Source organism: Capsella rubella, unplaced genomic scaffold (assembly GCF_000375325.1).
Source record: "Capsella rubella cultivar Monte Gargano unplaced genomic scaffold, Caprub1_0 scaffold_5, whole genome shotgun sequence".
NCBI classification, from domain to species: domain Eukaryota; kingdom Viridiplantae; phylum Streptophyta; class Magnoliopsida; order Brassicales; family Brassicaceae; genus Capsella; species Capsella rubella.
Genome location: NW_006238919.1, coordinates 8,048,169 through 8,065,999, shown reverse-complemented (window position 1 = coordinate 8,065,999; position 17,831 = coordinate 8,048,169). Strand labels below are relative to the sequence as shown.

At 36.7% G+C, this 17,831-nt stretch overlaps 5 protein-coding genes and 1 pseudogene across 6 annotated transcripts; 3 read left to right on the top strand and 3 right to left on the bottom strand.

Moving 5' to 3' along the window:
- Nucleotides 1-1,536: 1,536 nt before the first annotated feature.
- Nucleotides 1,537-3,860, top strand: LOC17887293 (bidirectional sugar transporter SWEET11). Its single transcript, XM_006291541.2, has 6 exons — nt 1,537-1,669; nt 1,790-1,826; nt 1,947-2,157; nt 2,249-2,410; nt 2,519-2,638; nt 3,221-3,860. Exons 1-6 carry the CDS (start codon nt 1,618-1,620, stop codon nt 3,512-3,514), a joined length of 876 nt encoding a protein of 291 aa, XP_006291603.1. The 5' UTR covers nt 1,537-1,617; the 3' UTR covers nt 3,515-3,860.
- A 294-nt stretch (nt 3,861-4,154) lies between these two features.
- Nucleotides 4,155-6,214, bottom strand: LOC17884916 (glutamate-1-semialdehyde 2,1-aminomutase 2, chloroplastic). Its single transcript, XM_006290988.2, has 4 exons — nt 5,959-6,214; nt 5,572-5,745; nt 4,848-5,492; nt 4,155-4,764 (listed from the first exon to the last, which is right to left on the bottom strand). The coding sequence occupies exons 1-4, from the start codon at nt 6,133-6,135 to the stop codon at nt 4,342-4,344; spliced, it is 1,419 nt and encodes a 472-aa protein (XP_006291050.1). The 5' UTR covers nt 6,136-6,214; the 3' UTR covers nt 4,155-4,341.
- A 133-nt stretch (nt 6,215-6,347) lies between these two features.
- Nucleotides 6,348-8,679, bottom strand: LOC17886046 (fatty alcohol:caffeoyl-CoA acyltransferase). The gene is made up of 2 exons (XM_006291113.2): nt 8,026-8,679; nt 6,348-7,365 (listed from the first exon to the last, which is right to left on the bottom strand). The coding sequence occupies exons 1-2, from the start codon at nt 8,455-8,457 to the stop codon at nt 6,505-6,507; spliced, it is 1,293 nt and encodes a 430-aa protein (XP_006291175.1). The 5' UTR covers nt 8,458-8,679; the 3' UTR covers nt 6,348-6,504.
- A 1,677-nt stretch (nt 8,680-10,356) lies between these two features.
- LOC17886368 lies at nt 10,357-11,461 on the top strand (annotated as a pseudogene).
- A 967-nt stretch (nt 11,462-12,428) lies between these two features.
- LOC17887100 (ATP-dependent 6-phosphofructokinase 2) lies at nt 12,429-14,185 on the top strand. The gene is made up of 2 exons (XM_006290959.2): nt 12,429-13,089; nt 13,187-14,185. Exons 1-2 carry the CDS (start codon nt 12,589-12,591, stop codon nt 14,009-14,011), a joined length of 1,326 nt encoding a protein of 441 aa, XP_006291021.2. The 5' UTR covers nt 12,429-12,588; the 3' UTR covers nt 14,012-14,185.
- A 62-nt stretch (nt 14,186-14,247) lies between these two features.
- Nucleotides 14,248-17,815, bottom strand: LOC17886206 (protein DEK). 2 transcript variants are annotated; one of them, XM_023782114.1, is made up of 11 exons: nt 17,373-17,815; nt 17,231-17,264; nt 16,990-17,069; nt 16,760-16,819; nt 16,554-16,667; nt 16,386-16,466; nt 16,166-16,237; nt 15,086-15,512; nt 14,905-14,996; nt 14,784-14,814; nt 14,248-14,670 (listed from the first exon to the last, which is right to left on the bottom strand). In XM_023782114.1, the coding sequence occupies exons 1-11, from the start codon at nt 17,673-17,675 to the stop codon at nt 14,546-14,548; spliced, it is 1,419 nt and encodes a 472-aa protein (XP_023637882.1). In that variant the 5' UTR covers nt 17,676-17,815; the 3' UTR covers nt 14,248-14,545. The 2 variants fall into 2 exon arrangements, with proteins under 2 accessions (XP_023637882.1, XP_006291042.1); XM_006290980.2 differs by having other exon boundaries at nt 15,086-15,515; nt 17,373-17,813.
- Between the last annotated feature and the right edge of the window lie 16 nt (nt 17,816-17,831).

Sequence of the window (17,831 nt, the reverse complement as noted above, 5' to 3'; positions counted from 1 at the left end):
TAGCTTTCTTCTACTACCTCTCTTAATGCGTCCACACGCATAGGAGAGAGGCCTGACGTAATGAAAATGATTTCACTTTTTATGTTTTTCCCATCCGACAATACATTTTATTTTTCAAAACTATTTACTGTAAGAGAACATTAAAATAAAGTAAAAATGGGATCCCCAAAAAAAGGTGTAATTAGTTACAAGAATTTGCATTGATTAATCAAGATTTGTTTATTGCTACAATAGAAATTAAGATTCATGCACTTCATTGATTTGAACTTTAATGTTGTCGTCCCTTTGTAGTAACAGAGAATACTTTGACAAATATATATTTACTATACACATTTTCATTTTTCAACCAAATTCAAGAAGAAGAACTATGAGCTCCTATATACGTACATATGCGTAATTCAAAGAAAGATTCTATTAGATATAATATTCAGATGGTACGGACAAAATAACAATGATTAAGAAACGGCTAATTATTTTTCTTGTTGCAATAAAGAAACATGAAAATCAGGATTAAAAAGAGCTAAAGTTAAAACGGCATAATATTTGACATACACTGTCACGTGAACTAATTTGCTTGGTAACGTAAATGTAGTGAGAACTTTGCAAATCTCACTCTCTTTAAGAAAATATCTAAAGCAAATTCCAGATTGTCATCGTATAATATTTTAATGATAGAGAACAACAACTGGCTAGTGGAACTCATAAACATTGTAGTATCTTTTAATCTATATATATTTTACAGTTTATTATACACATATTCATATTACAGTTTAACATTCATGTATAGTTTAAATGCACACAAAGCTTTTAAAATATAATTCTCCCACTAAATGCCAAATTGTTTTATGCAACATAATCATTCATATTGGTCATTTGTAATTACTAAGGTTGGTTTAAATTGGTAACTCTACGATGTGACGTATGCATACAAATAAGCAAAATATGTACTAGCTTAAATTAAATAACATAATCATTACGAAAAAATATCAAAAGACCGCAACAGAACATCTTTAACATTGTACGTAAATGTGTAAGAGGATTGGTAAAAAACCACAAAATCGTACAATAATTAGGTCATTATTTATGTCATTCTCTATATAGATGCATAGGTAGAATCTAGACATAATCCTCAAATAAAAAAAGAGCTTGCCTATAAACTGAGATTGACAAGCATTATGAATACAACTAATTATGTATTATCTCTTAAGCAAAACCCCAAAAAAGTTATGTTGATAACTGAATTGTGTTCTATACGTCAAAATGTATATGATTATTTGGTAATGGTTTAGCGTGTGCATTATTGTTGTATGTCTTTTATTTTGTTATACAACTACAATGACACTAGCTAAAGCTTTTTTAATTATTATTTTTTTTTTTTTTGAAAAGAATTCGAAATATTATTGTTCACACAAACCATTTCTACTTTTTCTACCTCTCCCACACAAACCTCATTCCTCTCTTTAGCCCTAAACCCCCTATATATACGTGAAGTCCCCGAAACACTAAGCTCGTGCCATAAGCTTTTACATTAAGAGAAAAAACACTTACAAATCTCTAAGTGCTATCTCTCTTCTTCTTCCTCCTCCTTAAACAAGTTATATACACCAAAAGAAAACCATGACTCTCTTCAACACTGAGAACACATGGGCCTTTGTCTTTGGCTTGCTCGGTATGATATACTAACGTCGTTGTGTTCATTTCTTTGATCAAGTTCAGCAACCCTAATCTAAATTCCAAAATCGATTTAATTACTAACACAATAGTTTCTATATTCTTGTTATATTTTCAGGCAATGTCATCTCATTCGCCGTGTTCCTCTCTCCAGTGTAAGTAATATGTATTAAATCAGCATATATATTATATATTTATACACATATGACTAAGTTACATATCAATATATTCTCCGTTAAATAAATTAATATCGAGATTTTTTCTTGGATATGCAGGCCAACATTCTATAGGATTTGGAAGAAGAAGACAACAGAAGGGTTTCAGTCTATCCCTTATGTTGTGGCGCTCTTCAGTGCAACGCTTTGGCTTTACTATGCGACACAGAAGAAAGATGTCTTCCTCCTCGTCACCATCAACGCCTTTGGGTGCTTCATCGAAACCATCTACATCTCTATGTTCCTTGCCTACGCTCCCAAGCCTGCCCGGGTACCTAAAAATCCTAAACGCATGTGGTTACAAAAATCAAATGAAGTGTATGTGGCTAACTAAAACATTTCTTGTTGGATGATATATGCAGATGTTGACAGTGAAGATATTACTTCTTATGAACTTTGGTGGATTCTGTCTCATTCTCCTTCTTTGCCAACTCTTGTTGAAAGGAGCCACTCGTGCTAAGATTATCGGAGGGATCTGTGTCGGATTCTCTGTTTGTGTTTTCGCTGCTCCTCTAAGCATAATCGTAAGTACTTCGATTAAAGCGCTAATTAATTAACTAAGACATCATTAAACTATATATGATTTGGTTTCAATGATTAACGTTTTTTGTTTTGTTTTGTTTAAAATTTAGAGGACGGTAATAAAGACAAGGAGTGTGGAGTACATGCCCTTTAGCTTATCCTTAACCCTTACAATCAGTGCTATCATATGGTTCCTTTATGGTCTTGCTCTCAAGGACATCTATGTTGCTGTAAGCCATTTCACATCTCTCTGATTTTTGGTTGTAAAAGTGAATAGATATATCATAATTATCATGTCTTGAGGTATCATAATCATAGGTTTATCATTAATTAATTATCATAATGTATAATAGATGAAGTGGGTGCTGTTGTTTCTAATGTACCTGAGACTCTTTGAGGTTCTAATCATAGATTCACGTAGATAAAAAGAGTTATGGATTGGCAAAAGATAAACAATTAAAGAGAGCAATAACCTTTTGTTTGGTATATTGTCCTTTACGATTAAAACTATAAAAACAAATTATAAAGAGACTCGCTTTATGTTCCACAGAAACATTAAAAAGATTTTTGCTTTTGCAAAAGAAATTTATTAGATATTAAGTTCTTTTTATCTTTATATTGTTACACAGAAATTATATTTTGTACGTAACTTCTATCGATGCCGCACAAGTTTGCCATAAACTTTATTTTCCTTTTTATTGAACGTACTTTATTCATAAGCTAGAAAGCATGAAAAGTGAGAATATTAAATAAATTTTATCGAGTTCTTTTGCCACTAATTGAATAATAAAACATATTTGTCTTCTTCACAGTTCCCTAACGTGCTTGGCTTTGCTCTCGGTGCACTCCAAATGATACTCTACGTTGTCTACAAGTACTGCAAAACGTCGCCGCATCCGCATCTAGGAGAGAAAGAAGTAGAAGCTGCAAAGTTACCAGAGGTGGTGACCCTCGACATGCTGAAGCTAGGCGCAGTAGCATCACCTGACCCAGGACATGTCGTTCGTCAATGCAACAAGTGCACCTGCGGCAATGATCGAAGGGTGGCTGAGATTGAAGATGGACGTCAGACCCCTAGAAACAGCTCTTCAGCAGCAGCTACATGAATAAATAAATAAACATATACGTTTGACCATGCATGCAACGTTGTTGACTTTACGTACACACACCCCCCGACTTGATATACCAAACCACCACGTGTACCCCGTTACGCTGTCGTATTTTTCTGAGTTTATCAAGTGTGCGAAGTAGAGAGAGTTTTAGGTTTCCGGGATGATGATGATATATATATGCATTTTCGGATGTTATATGTATATGTTTTGTTTTCCGGAGTTAAAATTTCTCTTTTACTTCTTTTTAAAATTTCATGTAATTATCTATTGGGGATATGTATATTTCCTATTTTCTGATTTAACGAAAACTATTTAAAATATATCCTTCATATTTTCTGTCTTTTTTTTTTTCTTTCTTATACTTAATAAAATGTTTGATGCTTATTTTAAGGGTAATCATATCACAATATATACGATCAAAAAAATTTTCTACATGTGAATTAACAAGAATATCGACTCAAAAAAAAAAAAAAAACAAGAATCTGTATATGTATAAATACTCAGTGGGCCAAATATTTATGTTGGATCACGTCCTTACTAAGGCCTTTCCAGTTTCGAATATTTCCAATGATTTCTCAATTAAGTCCGAACTATAAAGAAACTTGTGGTAAATCTTTAATGTTATTGTGTCATGTATTGTTGGTTAACCCCGGTTTATTACTCGGTTTAAAGAATTGCATAGTAGGCTCCAGTTCTCCATCTATCTACCAACAATTATAAAGCTCACTCACTCACTACACAAGAGGTCTCATATGTTCAAATGAGAACACGCCAAAAAAAACATTCATGGTTCTCTCGAGTCTCGAAGCTTAGAAAGCATTTTAGATCCGACTTAGAACCTTCTCGGCCGCTGCGATAGTGAATTGGATGTCTTCTGAAGTGTGAGCCAAGCTTGTAAAACCGGCCTCGAATTGAGAAGGTGCCAAGTAGACCCCTTCTTCCAGCATTCCTCTGAAAAACTTTCCAAACTTCTCTGTATCACTCTTCTTGGCGTCCGAGAAATCGTAGACGGGTCCTTCGGTAAAGAAGAAACCGAACATCCCGCTTATGTAACCACCACACATCGCATGCCCGGTTTTCTTCCCGGCTTCTAGTATCCCATTTGTTAGCTCTTTCGTGATCTTGTCCAAGTATTCATATGTCCCAGGCTGACTTAACCGCTTCAGCGTGTGAATACCTGCAGTCATAGCCAGCGGATTACCACTTAGCGTACCAGCTTGATACATCGGTCCTGCTGGTGCAACCTGCAAAAAGACATGAATGTTCAAAGCTCAGGACGTTCTCCTTCTCTTGCAACAAACTCAAAAGATTGCTCGGTTCAATTTACCATTTCCATAATGTCTCGCCTTCCACCGTATGCTCCCACGGGAAGACCACCACCGATGATTTTCCCAAGAGTTGTTAAGTCAGGTGTGATTCCAAAGTATTCTTGAGCTCCACCATAGGCTAAACGAAAACCAGTCATGACTTCATCGAAAATAAGAAGAGCACCATTGTCTTTACTAATCCGGCGTAATCCATCAATGAACTCTGGTTTTGGTGTAATAAAACCCGAGTTACCAACAACAGGTTCAAGAATGATGGCAGCAATCTCGCCTTTGTTTGCCTCAAAGAGCTTCTCAACAGCAGCAATATCATTGTATGGAGCTGTTAGAGTATCTGAAGTAGCTGATTTGGGGACACCAGGCGAGTCAGGTAGACCCAAAGTAGCTACTCCACTACCTGCTTTGACAAGGAAAGAGTTTGCATGACCATGATAACAACCTTCAAACTTGATGAACTTTTGTTTCCCTGTGAAGGCACGAGCAAGACGTAGCACGCCCATACATGCCTCAGTACCCGAGTTAACAAACCGAACCATTTCAATGCTTGGAACAGCTGATATCACCATCTCCGCAAGGACATTCTCTAAGAGACAAGGAGCACCAAAGCTTGTTCCTTTCTTCATTGTCTCAGCCAAAGCTGCAAGAACCTGCACTAGACACAAAACTACATCAAAATGCTAAATCATCAGCCATCTTGAAACCATCAAAACAAGAAAAGAAACACACCTCATCATCAGCATGACCAATTATAGCTGGTCCCCAAGAACCAACATAGTCAATGTACTCATTTCCATCAATGTCCCGTATTCGTGAACCCTTAGCAGAATCCATCACAACTGGTTGCCCTCCCACTGATTTGAACGCTCTGACAGGTGAGTTCACACCACCAGGCATTAAATTCTACACAAAAGAACCAACCAGTTTCAGTAATCATAACACAATGAAACAAAAAAAAAACAAACTTTATCTCAGATTTTGATTCAATCTCATGTTGATGGCAATTTCCCTTGAAGGGTGACAAAGATAATCAATTTAACCAAAAATATGATCTAATTCCCCAAAATTCAAAACAACGGGACATCAATGGCATTCACGGAAATTGAAAGGCCTAACCTTGGCAGCATTGAAAGCTTCCTCAGATTTCTGAAGAGTGAAGTTCTTCGTCTTCTCTTCTACCGAAACGGACATCTTGATGCAGCTACGGCTGGACGAAGAAGAAGCTCTCTTAGAGAACTTTGCGGAACACGAAAACCCTAGAGCAATCCCTGATCCTGTAAGCGTCGCTGCCATTGTTGTTGCTATGTCTCTCTGTTCCTCTTACACTTGAGTGTCTTTTGCGACAGAGATAGTCAACAAGATAAGGCGGAGATTGATCTTAAGATTTTTGATGGAGCCAAACCCGGTGGTTTAAATTTAAACCCGATCAGGTTATATTAGACCCGGTTCAATTTTTGTTTCTTTGGCTATTGTTTTTTCTTTTTCTTAATTTGACCCTTAAAAAAAGTACATAAATATTTTGTAATCGATACAAACGAGAAATCAAACTTACATGAATAAATAATGATTTTTTATCATCATATTTTTTTTTGTTTATAAATCGTATAGAAGAAACACATAATATGATTATGAAATAGAGTGTAATATAAATGGTTGTGATTTTTAGATCTTCATAAGCTCTTCAAAGACTTGCATAGCAGAAGCAGGAAGGCCAAGAAACACGTTGATACTCTTCATATCGTTACCACTTGGTAAGAACAAAATCACTTCCCTCCCAGGTAAACCAAACGGTCCAGATAAAACCGGTTCTCCCCAACCGAAATCCAGTTTATGGAATGTCAATTTTGACCAAGACGTGATCAATAGCGTAGCGTTCAAACTCGGCCTGGTCCGGTTCACCTCGAAGTAATCCATAGCTGACCTCATGAAACCGTCCGTAACCGACTCGACCAGTCTCTTGACCAAACCTACAGAATGAGAAAGAGGGTTCGCAACCAAATCTCCCGATGACGTCACCAAACCGGTTAACACTATCCCGTTGCCGCAATATCCTACCGGGAGAGGCGGGACGAATCTCGACCGTCCATCAGCCGCAAACAGAAGCTTAACCCGTTGGTCCGGTTTAAACCGTAGAGCCTCGCATCTTGATTTCCAAAGAAACCCGGTTAAGGCTTGGAATGTTGATACCTTATTATTGCTATCATCTTCCGTTGCCTTGGTCTTGAGCTTATCTAGCATTTCGGGTTTGAAGAGGAAAGATTTGTAGACTAGCTTTTCTTCGTCGTAGAGCTTTCCAGTCTCGGAGATGTCTTCGATTTCGTCGAACTCGTTATGGGGGAACTCGATTTTAGGCGGGTTTCGTGGCCGGAGAATAGTACGGTCCAAAAACGGCGGGAGGGATAAAGGGAGGCCCTTGGCCGTCTCGCACCACGAGTTGAGGAATTCCATAGCGGCAACTCCATCGAACATGTTGTGGCTCATGCCTAGTCCTAGGACAAAACCGCCACATTTTAAATTTGTTACCTAAGAAAAGAAAAGTGAACACAAAACATTAGAAATTTATGTAATAAATGTTAAAGAACCAAAAATAAAATCATACAACATTCTATAATAATTGATAGCTATTAGACGTTGTAAGTAGACTTTATGTAGTTAGCTTTATTAATTAATTACGCATGATTATAGTTAGATTTAGATAGTGTATGATGTACGTACTTTAGTTTTGAACATGATGAGAGTGACCGTGCCTTACTACGATTCACTATATCTAAAAGGGTAAGCATATGTTTAACTATTCAAATTAAAATTTTAGTTTTGCAGAAAAGGTATTTTTGTCATATAGTGTCAATAAATACTTAGATTTGATATTCCTGTTTTCTACATTTGGACAAAAGCATGTGACTGTTGATAGTGATGCATGAACTGATGATATACGAATCGATAAACTTAATTCTGACATTAAATACGATCCTTTATATCAAGTCACTAAAATAAAAATATGACTCCCATGCAAACATTAAATACGATCATTAGCTGCCTGCTAAGCATGTCACTATCGTTGTAAATACCTAGCTGGCTAGCTCGAAGCAACATTTTCCGACAAAACCTAAACTAATTATGCGAGCTAATCAAAAACATATATATTAATCATTAAGCAAGAGATCGATCTAAATTAAAACTTACCTGAGCTACAACGGGCGGAATCTCAAGAATATTCCGGGCATCGGGAACGTCGTAAACAAGTTTCTCGAGCATCTCCATTCTATTCTCAGAGATGGCCTCTTTGATCGTCTCTATGCCACAGTTGGCCTCAGCTTCCACAACCACTACTCCTTCTCCAGTGCAATTCACGGCGATCTTCCCTTCCGGACTGATCGTTAGCCTTCCGGCCACAGGGTAGTAATGAACAAGAACCTCTGACAGAGATTTCTTGATCACATTGTATGATTCTTGGTTGGTTCTTGACCCCGATTTGTAATAATATAATGTTTTCACGATGATGGCGATGTTTTGATCGAGATTTGAAAGATAGTAGAAACCCTTTGGAGTTTCGGACACGGGAGGGACGAGTTCAGAGCTTTTCCTAGTGACGACGAACTCAAATGGGTCGGCCATTTCAAGAGTCTTCGATGAAATAAACCGCAAAACGTTCGAATGAAGTGTGTGTGGAGATTAGGGCTAGTGGTACCTTGAGTAGCAAGTGTATATAGAGCTGTATAGATAAGGCAGAAAGCTTAAGGACGTACCAGTCGAGTTTTTTGAACAGAATGTATTGAAAAAGTGAAAAAGCATAGAATATATAAAGTTTACGTAATATAAGGTTTTTATGAGGGGGCAATTAACTGAAGATAAGGGTTTAGATATATAACAAGTGAAGATTCATGTAGCTTCATATATGAGGAGGTGAATACTAAATAAGTAAATAAGAACCACGAAAGCTTTGGCTACGTATACTTTAAGACAGGGCATGGACAGCAGATTGAATAAATACATTTATTTATGGGGTAATTGGTTGGTTGATCGATAAGATCGTGATATCTAACCATATTTGATGTTACGGCCTAAGGGTCCATTAATTTGTCACAAATGTAAAACTTGGATGTTTTCTATATGTAATGATGAGAGTTTTTATTAGGTTCGAAACCATTTTTTCGATAAAGAAAGAATAGAACAATACTTGGGTTCACTCTAGTGATGAACCTACATATTCACCCTCTCTTAGCTTAACCAATAAAATTAGCTTAAAAATAAAAATAAATAAAATAAAAATATTATAGAAACAAAATCTGTATAAATATAATCACTTTTTTTATTAACCAAACCGATATTTAATTTTGTTTTAGTTGTAAACTCTAAACCCTAACCACTCTTTTATAAATTTAAATCGATATATAATTTTGTTTTAATTGTAAAATATAAACTCTAATTCTCTTTTATAAACCCAAACCGATATATAATTTCATTTAATTGTAAAATCCAAACCCTAATGTTTATTTATAAATCCAAACCAAAATATAATTACGTTTATTTATAAAAATTAAACCCTAATCTTCCTTTATAAACCCAAACCGATATATAATTTTGTTTAATTGTAAAATATAAACTCTAATCCGTCTTTAATAAACTCAAACCGACATATATTTTTTTAAAGAAAAAGTCTACAGATTTTATTTCCTTAATTTGTTTTATTTTACTGATTTTAGTTTTGATTTAATTTTTAAATATAATATGATGTGGCATATTCTCTAATCTTATTGGTTAAATCGAGACGGGTGAATATATATATGTTCACTACTAGGGGTGAACCCAAGTATTTTTTGATTGAATATCCTTTTAATTATTAGTTTCCTGTTTTTTTCACAAACCAAAATCATGCACAGAAAAAAAATTGCAAACTCATTAAAAAAAAAAGATAAAAAAGATAATTACCAAAAGAAAAATTTATCCTTTACCAAAAAAGAAAAGGAAAATTCTAAGATATATGATAAGCATGGATCGATAGATAAAAGCAAACTTTAATCAGGACTTTATATATGTATGAAAATTATATAGAAAAATCAAAGGGAAATAATTAAGAAAGTAGCAAGAGAGATGGTATCGTTGAGGAAGCGAAAGAGAGCTTCGAAGTGGATCAAAAGAAAAAAAGGAGTAAGTGATGATTATGATGTTGATCATATCAATGGTGACAATGCAACAAACAACAATAGAAATATCATCGATGGTTTACCTGAGAGCTTGCTAATGGTCGAGATTTTCTCCAAGCTAAGGAACCCTAGAGATGTTATTGCATGCAAAAGCGTGAACAGACGATGGAGATGTCTGTTATCTTCTTCTTCTTCTTCTTTCCATCACAACCCAAGCTTGGCTTTGATCCTCAACACACAACCTCAAGTACTTGCTACAAACGACACATGTGTAGAGAGTTGGGAAGGATTCGAGTTAAGCAACTATATCGATCCCTATTTCGACTATCCACTTTGTGTTCTAGCGTCGTACAATGATGTCTTGTTATGCATGAAGAAGAGATCATCCGTTAAGAGGTGGCGAACACATTCACAGTTATACATTGTTAATCCCTTGACGATGCAATGGACTCGTCTTCCAAAATTTGTTGATAGCATCTCAGATGATATCGCAAAGTTTCCAATAGGGCTAACAGGGAATCGGTCAAAGGGCACGTACTACGTTGTCATGTTGTCTGTTTCTAAACCTTCCCTGCTTAATGTTTGTGTGTTCGACACAAAAATCGGCAGATGGATATATGATTATGTCGAACATCCCCGCTGGTCACCAGCCGGATGGTCTCCAACGCATTACCAAGCCTTGACTTTTAACGGAGATTTGCATTGGTTAGCCGAGGACGGACCTATAGTAGCTTATAACCCTAACCATATGCGCAAATGCGTCTTCATCCATCGTTCCCAAGAGATGCGTCATGCTTCTTACGGTGGCGGTGCGGTTGTTTCTGAGAGTTTAACCGTCTCCATGGGTCATCTACGCATCATTCAACTCGTTTGCTTTAAAGATCCTGCAGGTGAGTACGTACCATATGCATTATAGTCTATATATTCGTGATAAAATAGACTCTTCTTAATAATATATATTCTTTTTCTTTTGTAGATGATCACCACCATCTCTGTATTTGGACACTCGTGGATTACAAACAATTCACATGGAAAAAAGAGCATGAGCCTATCTACTTCAGAGACATGGTTTCCGATATTCCATGGATACAAGAGTGCATGCAGAGATATGTTGTCAACACAACAACAAACCAAGACAATGCGCCCATCATCATGACATACTACAAGGACCCTGAAGATTATTTGGACGATGAGTATCAGCCTCCAGAAACCAGAGAACGGATTGTTTGTACAAGGCCTTTAGTTTGTCATCCAAGCAATCCTCTTCTTGTTTACTTGTATATACGTGAAAGCAGCATTGTCTCTCTTGATGCCAAACAAAGAAGCTACGGCTTATCACCAGCGACAAGGAAAGAGGCAGCTCTTACAGCTGGAACCACTATGACAAGGTGATACCAATGACACTTCACTTCAATCCCACTTTCATCCCTCAACACGAGCATGTACTGCTCCCATATGCACGTGGTAATCATTAAGCACACATTTGGTTAGGTTTTGTTTTTTGGAATTTTTAGAGCTTTGAGACATGAAAACCAGTATTTTCTCCTTTTGTCTCCTTTTTTATCTTCCTCATTTTCATCCACTATAATATATACAATTTGTTTTGTTTTTTAAAAGATTTTTTCTGTTTTTAACCACCTCCATTGTAGATGCTCCTTACAATCTCTACAATCTACATCACCTAAGAAACTACACTAATATATCAAATATATTTCTCTCTTGAATTAGAGTAACTTACTGAGTATATAGTTTATTTTGAAATACCGATCGATTAAATAAAATAATAGAGAGCTCTTTTACACTAAAAGCAAATATAAATATATATTGGTCGTCAAACATTGGAAGTAGAGAAAGAAAGAAGTGGAAGCCTAATAATTAGAGAAACGTAACAGATTGTGTTTAATTTCATTTATTTTGTGTCATTGGTCATATATGATTGGTTTATATTTCATGTAAAACTTTTTATGATATAATATATTTGATTTGTAGAAAAGAAAAAAAAAACCTAATAATGAAAAAAGTTTTAGAAAAAGGTTATTAACAAAAATTACAACGGCTCCACAATATACAATAAAACCTCTATAAATTAATAATTTTGGAAATAAAATATTTTATCATTTTTTAATGAATTATATTTATTTGTTTATAGAGTAAATTAATTTATAATGGTATTTTTAATTGTTAAAAAAATTGAAAATATAAATTAGGATAATTTTACAAAAATAAGATTTTTAGATATTATAAATAAAATTCACTTATACAAATATCAAAAGTTGGATGTTTTCTATATGGAAATTAATCCTCTGATGATTTGATCACGTCAGAGTGCAGCGTAATGCAAAATTAGAAGTTTGACACCGACTTTTCAAATTTGTACGCATTTCTTTATAACTTGATTCCATTGACCAAGACGACACGTACATTGTTAAACTTATTAACAAAAGTAACAACGGCTACACAATATATTTTATTTTACTCATAATCGGGCGACGTGTTGAAGCATACACGGCTGCGCTTGCCACGTCTCCACCGTGTAACTATCTCCTTCCTTCCGTTAAGTAAAGCCGATGTTACCATCTCTTCTCTCCGTTATCACCGAAGAATGGCCGCAACTAGCATCAGGAAGCTCCCATCTCTCTCCGGCCTCCATCACCGCCGTAATCCACTTGATGAAAACCCCTTCTTCCGCCCCTCCGATGGCTTCTACATCAATCCTTCTGACGTCATCCTCTCCCAAGTCGCTTACGACTTCTCCGCCCAATCCCAATCCCGCTTCGCCTACCACAGGGCTGGACCTCGCCGGGAGATCATGTACGAGCCCTCGGATGTAAAAGCAGCGATCGTGACGTGCGGAGGGCTGTGCCCGGGGATGAACACTGTCATAAGAGAGCTCGTGGTTGGTCTATGGGAGCTGTACGGTGTCAAAGAGATTTATGGCATACCAGCTGGTTACAGAGGCTTTTACTCCATGGAAGCCGTCAAGTTGAATCCCAAGATCGTTCATGATTGGCACAAGAAAGGTGGCACTGTCCTCGCCACTTCCCGAGGTGGCTTTCACCTCAACAAGATCGTCGATGCCATCCAACTCAACGGTTACAACCAGGTCTTGTTATGATGTTACAGTGTGTTCTTGTTCTTGTTGTTCTGTTTAGGTGAAGTTTGCGTTTGAACGAATCCTCTGTTTTTGTCCTCATCATCAGGTGTATATAATAGGAGGAGACGGCACAATGCGTGGAGCTGTCGAGATCTTCAAGGAAGTAAGCCGCAGGAAACTGGAGGTAGGAATTACAGGTATTCCGAAAACCGTGGATAATGATGTCGGTATCATTGATAGATCGTTCGGGTTTCAAACGGCTGTAGAGATGGCTCAGGGGGCTATATCTGCTGCTCACGTGGAGGCTGAGAGCGCGGTCAATGGCATTGGACTAGTGAAGCTCATGGGAAGAAGTACTGGCCACATTGCTTTGCACGCCACACTTAGCAGTCGTGATGTAGATTGTTGTTTGATCCCGGAAATGGACTTCTACCTTGAAGGCAAGGGAGGGCTGTTTGAGTTTCTTGAAAAGAGAATAAGAGAACGTGGCCATGCTGTGCTTGTTGTGGCTGAAGGTGCAGGGCAAGAGATGATCCCAAGAAATGAATCACAGAAACAAGAGAGGGATGAATCTGGCAACTTAGTTTTCTTGGATGTGGGATCCTGGTTTAAGTCAGTGCTCAAGGAATGGTGGGGGAGAGAGCATCCAGACGAGCTGTTCACGGTCAAGTATATCGATCCGACTTACATGATAAGAGCTGTACCTGCAAATGCTACGGATAACTTGTATTGTACACTCTTGGCCCACTCGGCTATCCATGGAGTCATGGCTGGTTACACAGGGTTCGTGCCAGGTCCGATCAATGGGAACTATGCTTATATCCCCTTAGAGGAAGTGGCACAGAGTAAGAATGAAGTGAACACGAGCGACCACAAGTGGGCATGGGTTCGTTCCGTCACAAATCAACCTGATTTTGAAACAAAAGTTTAAGGGGCGATCACCGCGAGACCTTCGAGAAGATTAGAATGAGACCGTGAAGCGTAAAAGTTATAATCTTATGTATCTTATGTATATGATCAAGCAACGCTATCTATAGTTTGCATGATCCTGCGGTATCTATATATACACACATGTCTTTATCTAAGATAACAGTAATATTCAACTTTGTCTTTGTCTAGGAATGTAACTACTAGACATACCCACGAAGAAGAAGAAAAGATTGGAAGTCCTTACAAATACATCTCAAATTAACTCAAACGTATCCAATCATACAATTATTAAATAAAAAGTTAGAAACTTAACAGCTACACTACACAAGTGGGACGAACATGATGATGATACTACATGAGCCTAACAGATTACATAATACACCAAACATACAACAAACAAATCCCATTCTGTAAATCCCTCCTATGATATCACACATGAAGGTTAAGTTATACTACCGTCTTCTCGGTTATGTTTTTTTCTTACTTTCATAGGCTGATTCGCAGAAAAGAGAAGACATACAAAACTATCACTTTCTCACTTTGTCTCATGCTCTGTGTTTTCCTCTTTCTCATCATCATCACTCATTTCGTTAATGGCATCTGTAATGATATCCTTCACCTCCGCTTTTCTATGCATAAGATCAACTCCAAAATGGCTCCCTGATATTTTCACAACCAGCAAAAATATGTATCAATTAAAAAAAGTTACCTGCAAATTTTGAAGAGATAACAATTACGGATTGACTGAAGGGAACAGCTTTACAGAAACATACCAAGCTTCCGCAGAATATCAGATAGAGTTGCCTGTTTGGAAACAAAATTCAGAATGTCCTGAGTTCAAAATTTTGGTAAAAGGTTTGCAATCTTTTAAATCTCAATCTATTGAAGTCTCACCGTATTGAAGTCTACTTCTTTCAGAATTTTGGCCACCACTACATGAAGTTCTTTTCTTGTGGGTTCTTTTTTACCTTTCTTGTGAGATTTTCCTGTAACCACATACAATGAAATAGAGATTCAATAAACCTTCAAAATTTGATATATTAAGCCTTTAAGAGAACTGATAAATTGTTCAAACCTTGATCTTTGGATCCCTTTGCCTGTGGTTTACTTGTTCCGTTCTTGCTTTTCTTTTCAGAGGAATCATCTTTATCAACCTTTTGCTTTTTGTTTGACGATGAAGCTGACTTATCGACTTGTTTGGAGGACTTTCGACTAGAATTTTCAGAACCTTTAAGAGATTTCTCCTCTTCAGCTGCTGGTTTCTCCTTCTTGGTCTTTTTTGACAAGCTTTTCTTATCGGTTGACTTTTCCTTCTCCTTAGTTTTATCTTTCTCGTCTTCAGTTTCAGTATCTTCATTTTTGTTGTTTTCTTCCTCTGGAGCTACATCATCTTCTCTATGAGAGTCATTTGTTCCTTCAGAGCCAACATCGGCCTCACCATTTCCTTCTTCAGTTTCAGTTGGCTGATCTTGATTCATTCCAGATTTTTTCGTCTCCCTTCTCTTCTGTATATACCAAACATAAAAAGACACTGATTATTTATGCAAAACTCCCGTCAAAGGCTTATAAAATCAAGTCAAAGGCAGAGAAAGAGGCTTTCATGAAAATGCTCAACTTTTAGCTTCCAGAAATCTACACATTTTATTTTTTCTCGAAGAGCCAATATCACACAAGGAGCTAAATGGGGAAAAACTAAACAACCAGAACATGGGAATTGCATTGCGTAGATGAAAAAACGAAAAACGGCTAGGTAATAAACTGGTCATGAGATGTATAAAAGAAAAAAAAAAACTCACTGAGGTGCCTAATACCTTTCCTAAATAAAAACTATCGAATATAAATATAACTAATCTTGGATTTGCTACTATTCCCAATTTTTCCCATTATAGTATCACACATTGCTTAATAATTACAGCAAACCAAATAGTTCGTACAACTAATAAATTATGAAATAAAAGAAAATCAGAGTATGTAAAATTGCAGTCCTAGGTGAAGTTCTGAGTTCAATAATTCGATAAGGGAGCGCAGAAAAAGCTATTCATATCATAAAGATCGCATGCTTCATTATAGTAACAAACAAGAAAAGAGGCTGCTTTTACCAGCCGGGAGCTAAATAAACAGATTATGTTAATGATTTAAAATTAAAATTACAAACCTTGGCTGGGACGTCTGATGATTCTTCAGAATTCACATTCTTTGGCGTGCTCTTCTTGCGCTTTTTAGTTTCCTATATTATGTATTCAAAGAAAAGAGAAAACAAAACAAACACCCGTATAAATTAAACACAATGGAGAATAGTAATCAGATTCAGCTGCTGTTTTTTTTTTTTTTTTGGACAAACAATCAGGTTCAGCTGCTAGGTTAGGTTGGAGTACCTTTTCATTATCAGCTAGTACAATATCTCTTGTTGCCTTGGGATGTACCAAAAATTCAAGCACTCTTACAGCAAGTTCATCCTGACGGTACCAGAAAAGATGTATGAATATAAAATCGACCAGGACACAAACAGATAGAAAGATAGACCAAATTTTTTAATCACTTACTTTTTTCACGTTGCTTTTGTTGATGGGTATATCAAGCACATCACAGAAATCAATCAACTTTTCTTTGATACATTTCTCAAGCTTCTCCTTTGTTCTTGCTCTTAGCTTCTCCTCCTGGAGAACAAACAAGATATCACTCTCAAAACCAAGCTGGTCATCATCATACACGCCCCTGAAACTATATTAATCTACAAACAAATTATTACCTCTTGCTCTGACCATACAAAACCCGAAAACTGACCAATGTTTTTCTTCAGCATCTGTGCCTGCACAGCATTATTTCACACAACCCTTGAGTGATCATGCACTCTGGCAAAAGAGAAAAAAAACATCGAAATTCCAAAACAGCATTCAAATCAAATAAACAGGAACGAAAGCTTCAAACAGGAATGTACATATAGAATGAGACAATCCAAAATCAAACAATCAAAAGCACCTTTCCTTTCTTGCCATAGAGAATGGTGTGAAGTAAGAAGAGATTGTCATCAGGCTTTCTCTTAGATAGTTTATAAGCCACTGAAAGACACAGTTCAACACCACATTCAGTATAAGTCAGAAAAAAAGAAGCAAACATTACTTTGACAACAGAACTAGACGCGAATAACAACTCGAAATCTAGCAATTAAGGTAAACAAAATCCAAATCACCAACGAAAGGTGTTAAATTGAATTACATACCATTTGGAATTTCTTTAAGCCGTGTTCCACGACCCTAAAAGAACCAAAAAACGAAACCCCAAAACTAGTCAATTGTTTCAATTTCTGGAAAATTCTCAATAAGCACAAGAAGGAAGCAAAGTTGGCATCTTTATGTATATACCTGCTCAATAGACAAAGGCTTGTTCCCGGAGGATCGAGAAAGAGGAGTAGCAGTAGTATCCAAAATGTAACGCTCAGTCCTCTTTCTCTCCCTTGTAGGTCTCTCACTGACTGGAGTCACCGGCGATTTAACTCCTTCTCCACCATTTTCTTCTTTTGCTTTCTCCTTCATGGCTTCGTCTTTTGCTTCATCTTTCTTCTTCTCTGTATCTTCCTTCACGGAATCAGAAACACCATCTTCTTCCGTGGACGGAGAATTACCAGCTAACTCCGGTGTCTTCAATTTTAGGGTTTCAGTCGCCATGTGAAGACGACTAAACTAAACACAGTGTAGAAAACGAGAAAAGATGAAGAAAAAATGGAGAATCGAATTAAAGAGTAAAAAAAGCAAAACCTAAATTTCTGAGCTTTTGGGATAAATTCGAGAAAAAAAAGGTTAAGTAAGAAATTGGGGAATTTT

Coding starts and splice junctions, on each gene's coding strand:
- LOC17886046 (XM_006291113.2), bottom strand. CDS start 8,457: ATGGCCGACCCATTTGAGTTCGTCGTCACTAGGAAAAGCTCTGAACTC. Junction 7,366..8,025: donor TTCCGCCCGTTGTAGCTCAG/GTAAGTTTTAAT, acceptor TTCTTTTCTTAG/GTAACAAATTTAAAATGTGG.
- LOC17887100 (XM_006290959.2), top strand. CDS start 12,589: ATGGCCGCAACTAGCATCAGGAAGCTCCCATCTCTCTCCGGCCTCCAT. Junction 13,090..13,186: donor AACTCAACGGTTACAACCAG/GTCTTGTTATGA, acceptor CCTCATCATCAG/GTGTATATAATAGGAGGAGA.
- LOC17884916 (XM_006290988.2), bottom strand. CDS start 6,135: ATGGCAGCGACGCTTACAGGATCAGGGATTGCTCTAGGGTTTTCGTGT. Junction 5,493..5,571: donor TTGGTCATGCTGATGATGAG/GTGTGTTTCTTT, acceptor TGTCTAGTGCAG/GTTCTTGCAGCTTTGGCTGA. Junction 4,765..4,847: donor GGCGAGACATTATGGAAATG/GTAAATTGAACC, acceptor GTCTTTTTGCAG/GTTGCACCAGCAGGACCGAT.
- LOC17886206 (XM_006290980.2), bottom strand. CDS start 17,675: ATGGCGACTGAAACCCTAAAATTGAAGACACCGGAGTTAGCTGGTAAT. Junction 16,820..16,989: donor TCTATGGCAAGAAAGGAAAG/GTGCTTTTGATT, acceptor AATGCTGTGCAG/GCACAGATGCTGAAGAAAAA. Junction 15,516..16,165: donor CATCAGACGTCCCAGCCAAG/GTTTGTAATTTT, acceptor TGGTATATACAG/AAGAGAAGGGAGACGAAAAA.
- LOC17887293 (XM_006291541.2), top strand. CDS start 1,618: ATGACTCTCTTCAACACTGAGAACACATGGGCCTTTGTCTTTGGCTTG. Junction 1,827..1,946: donor GCCGTGTTCCTCTCTCCAGT/GTAAGTAATATG, acceptor TTGGATATGCAG/GCCAACATTCTATAGGATTT. Junction 2,158..2,248: donor ACGCTCCCAAGCCTGCCCGG/GTACCTAAAAAT, acceptor TGATATATGCAG/ATGTTGACAGTGAAGATATT.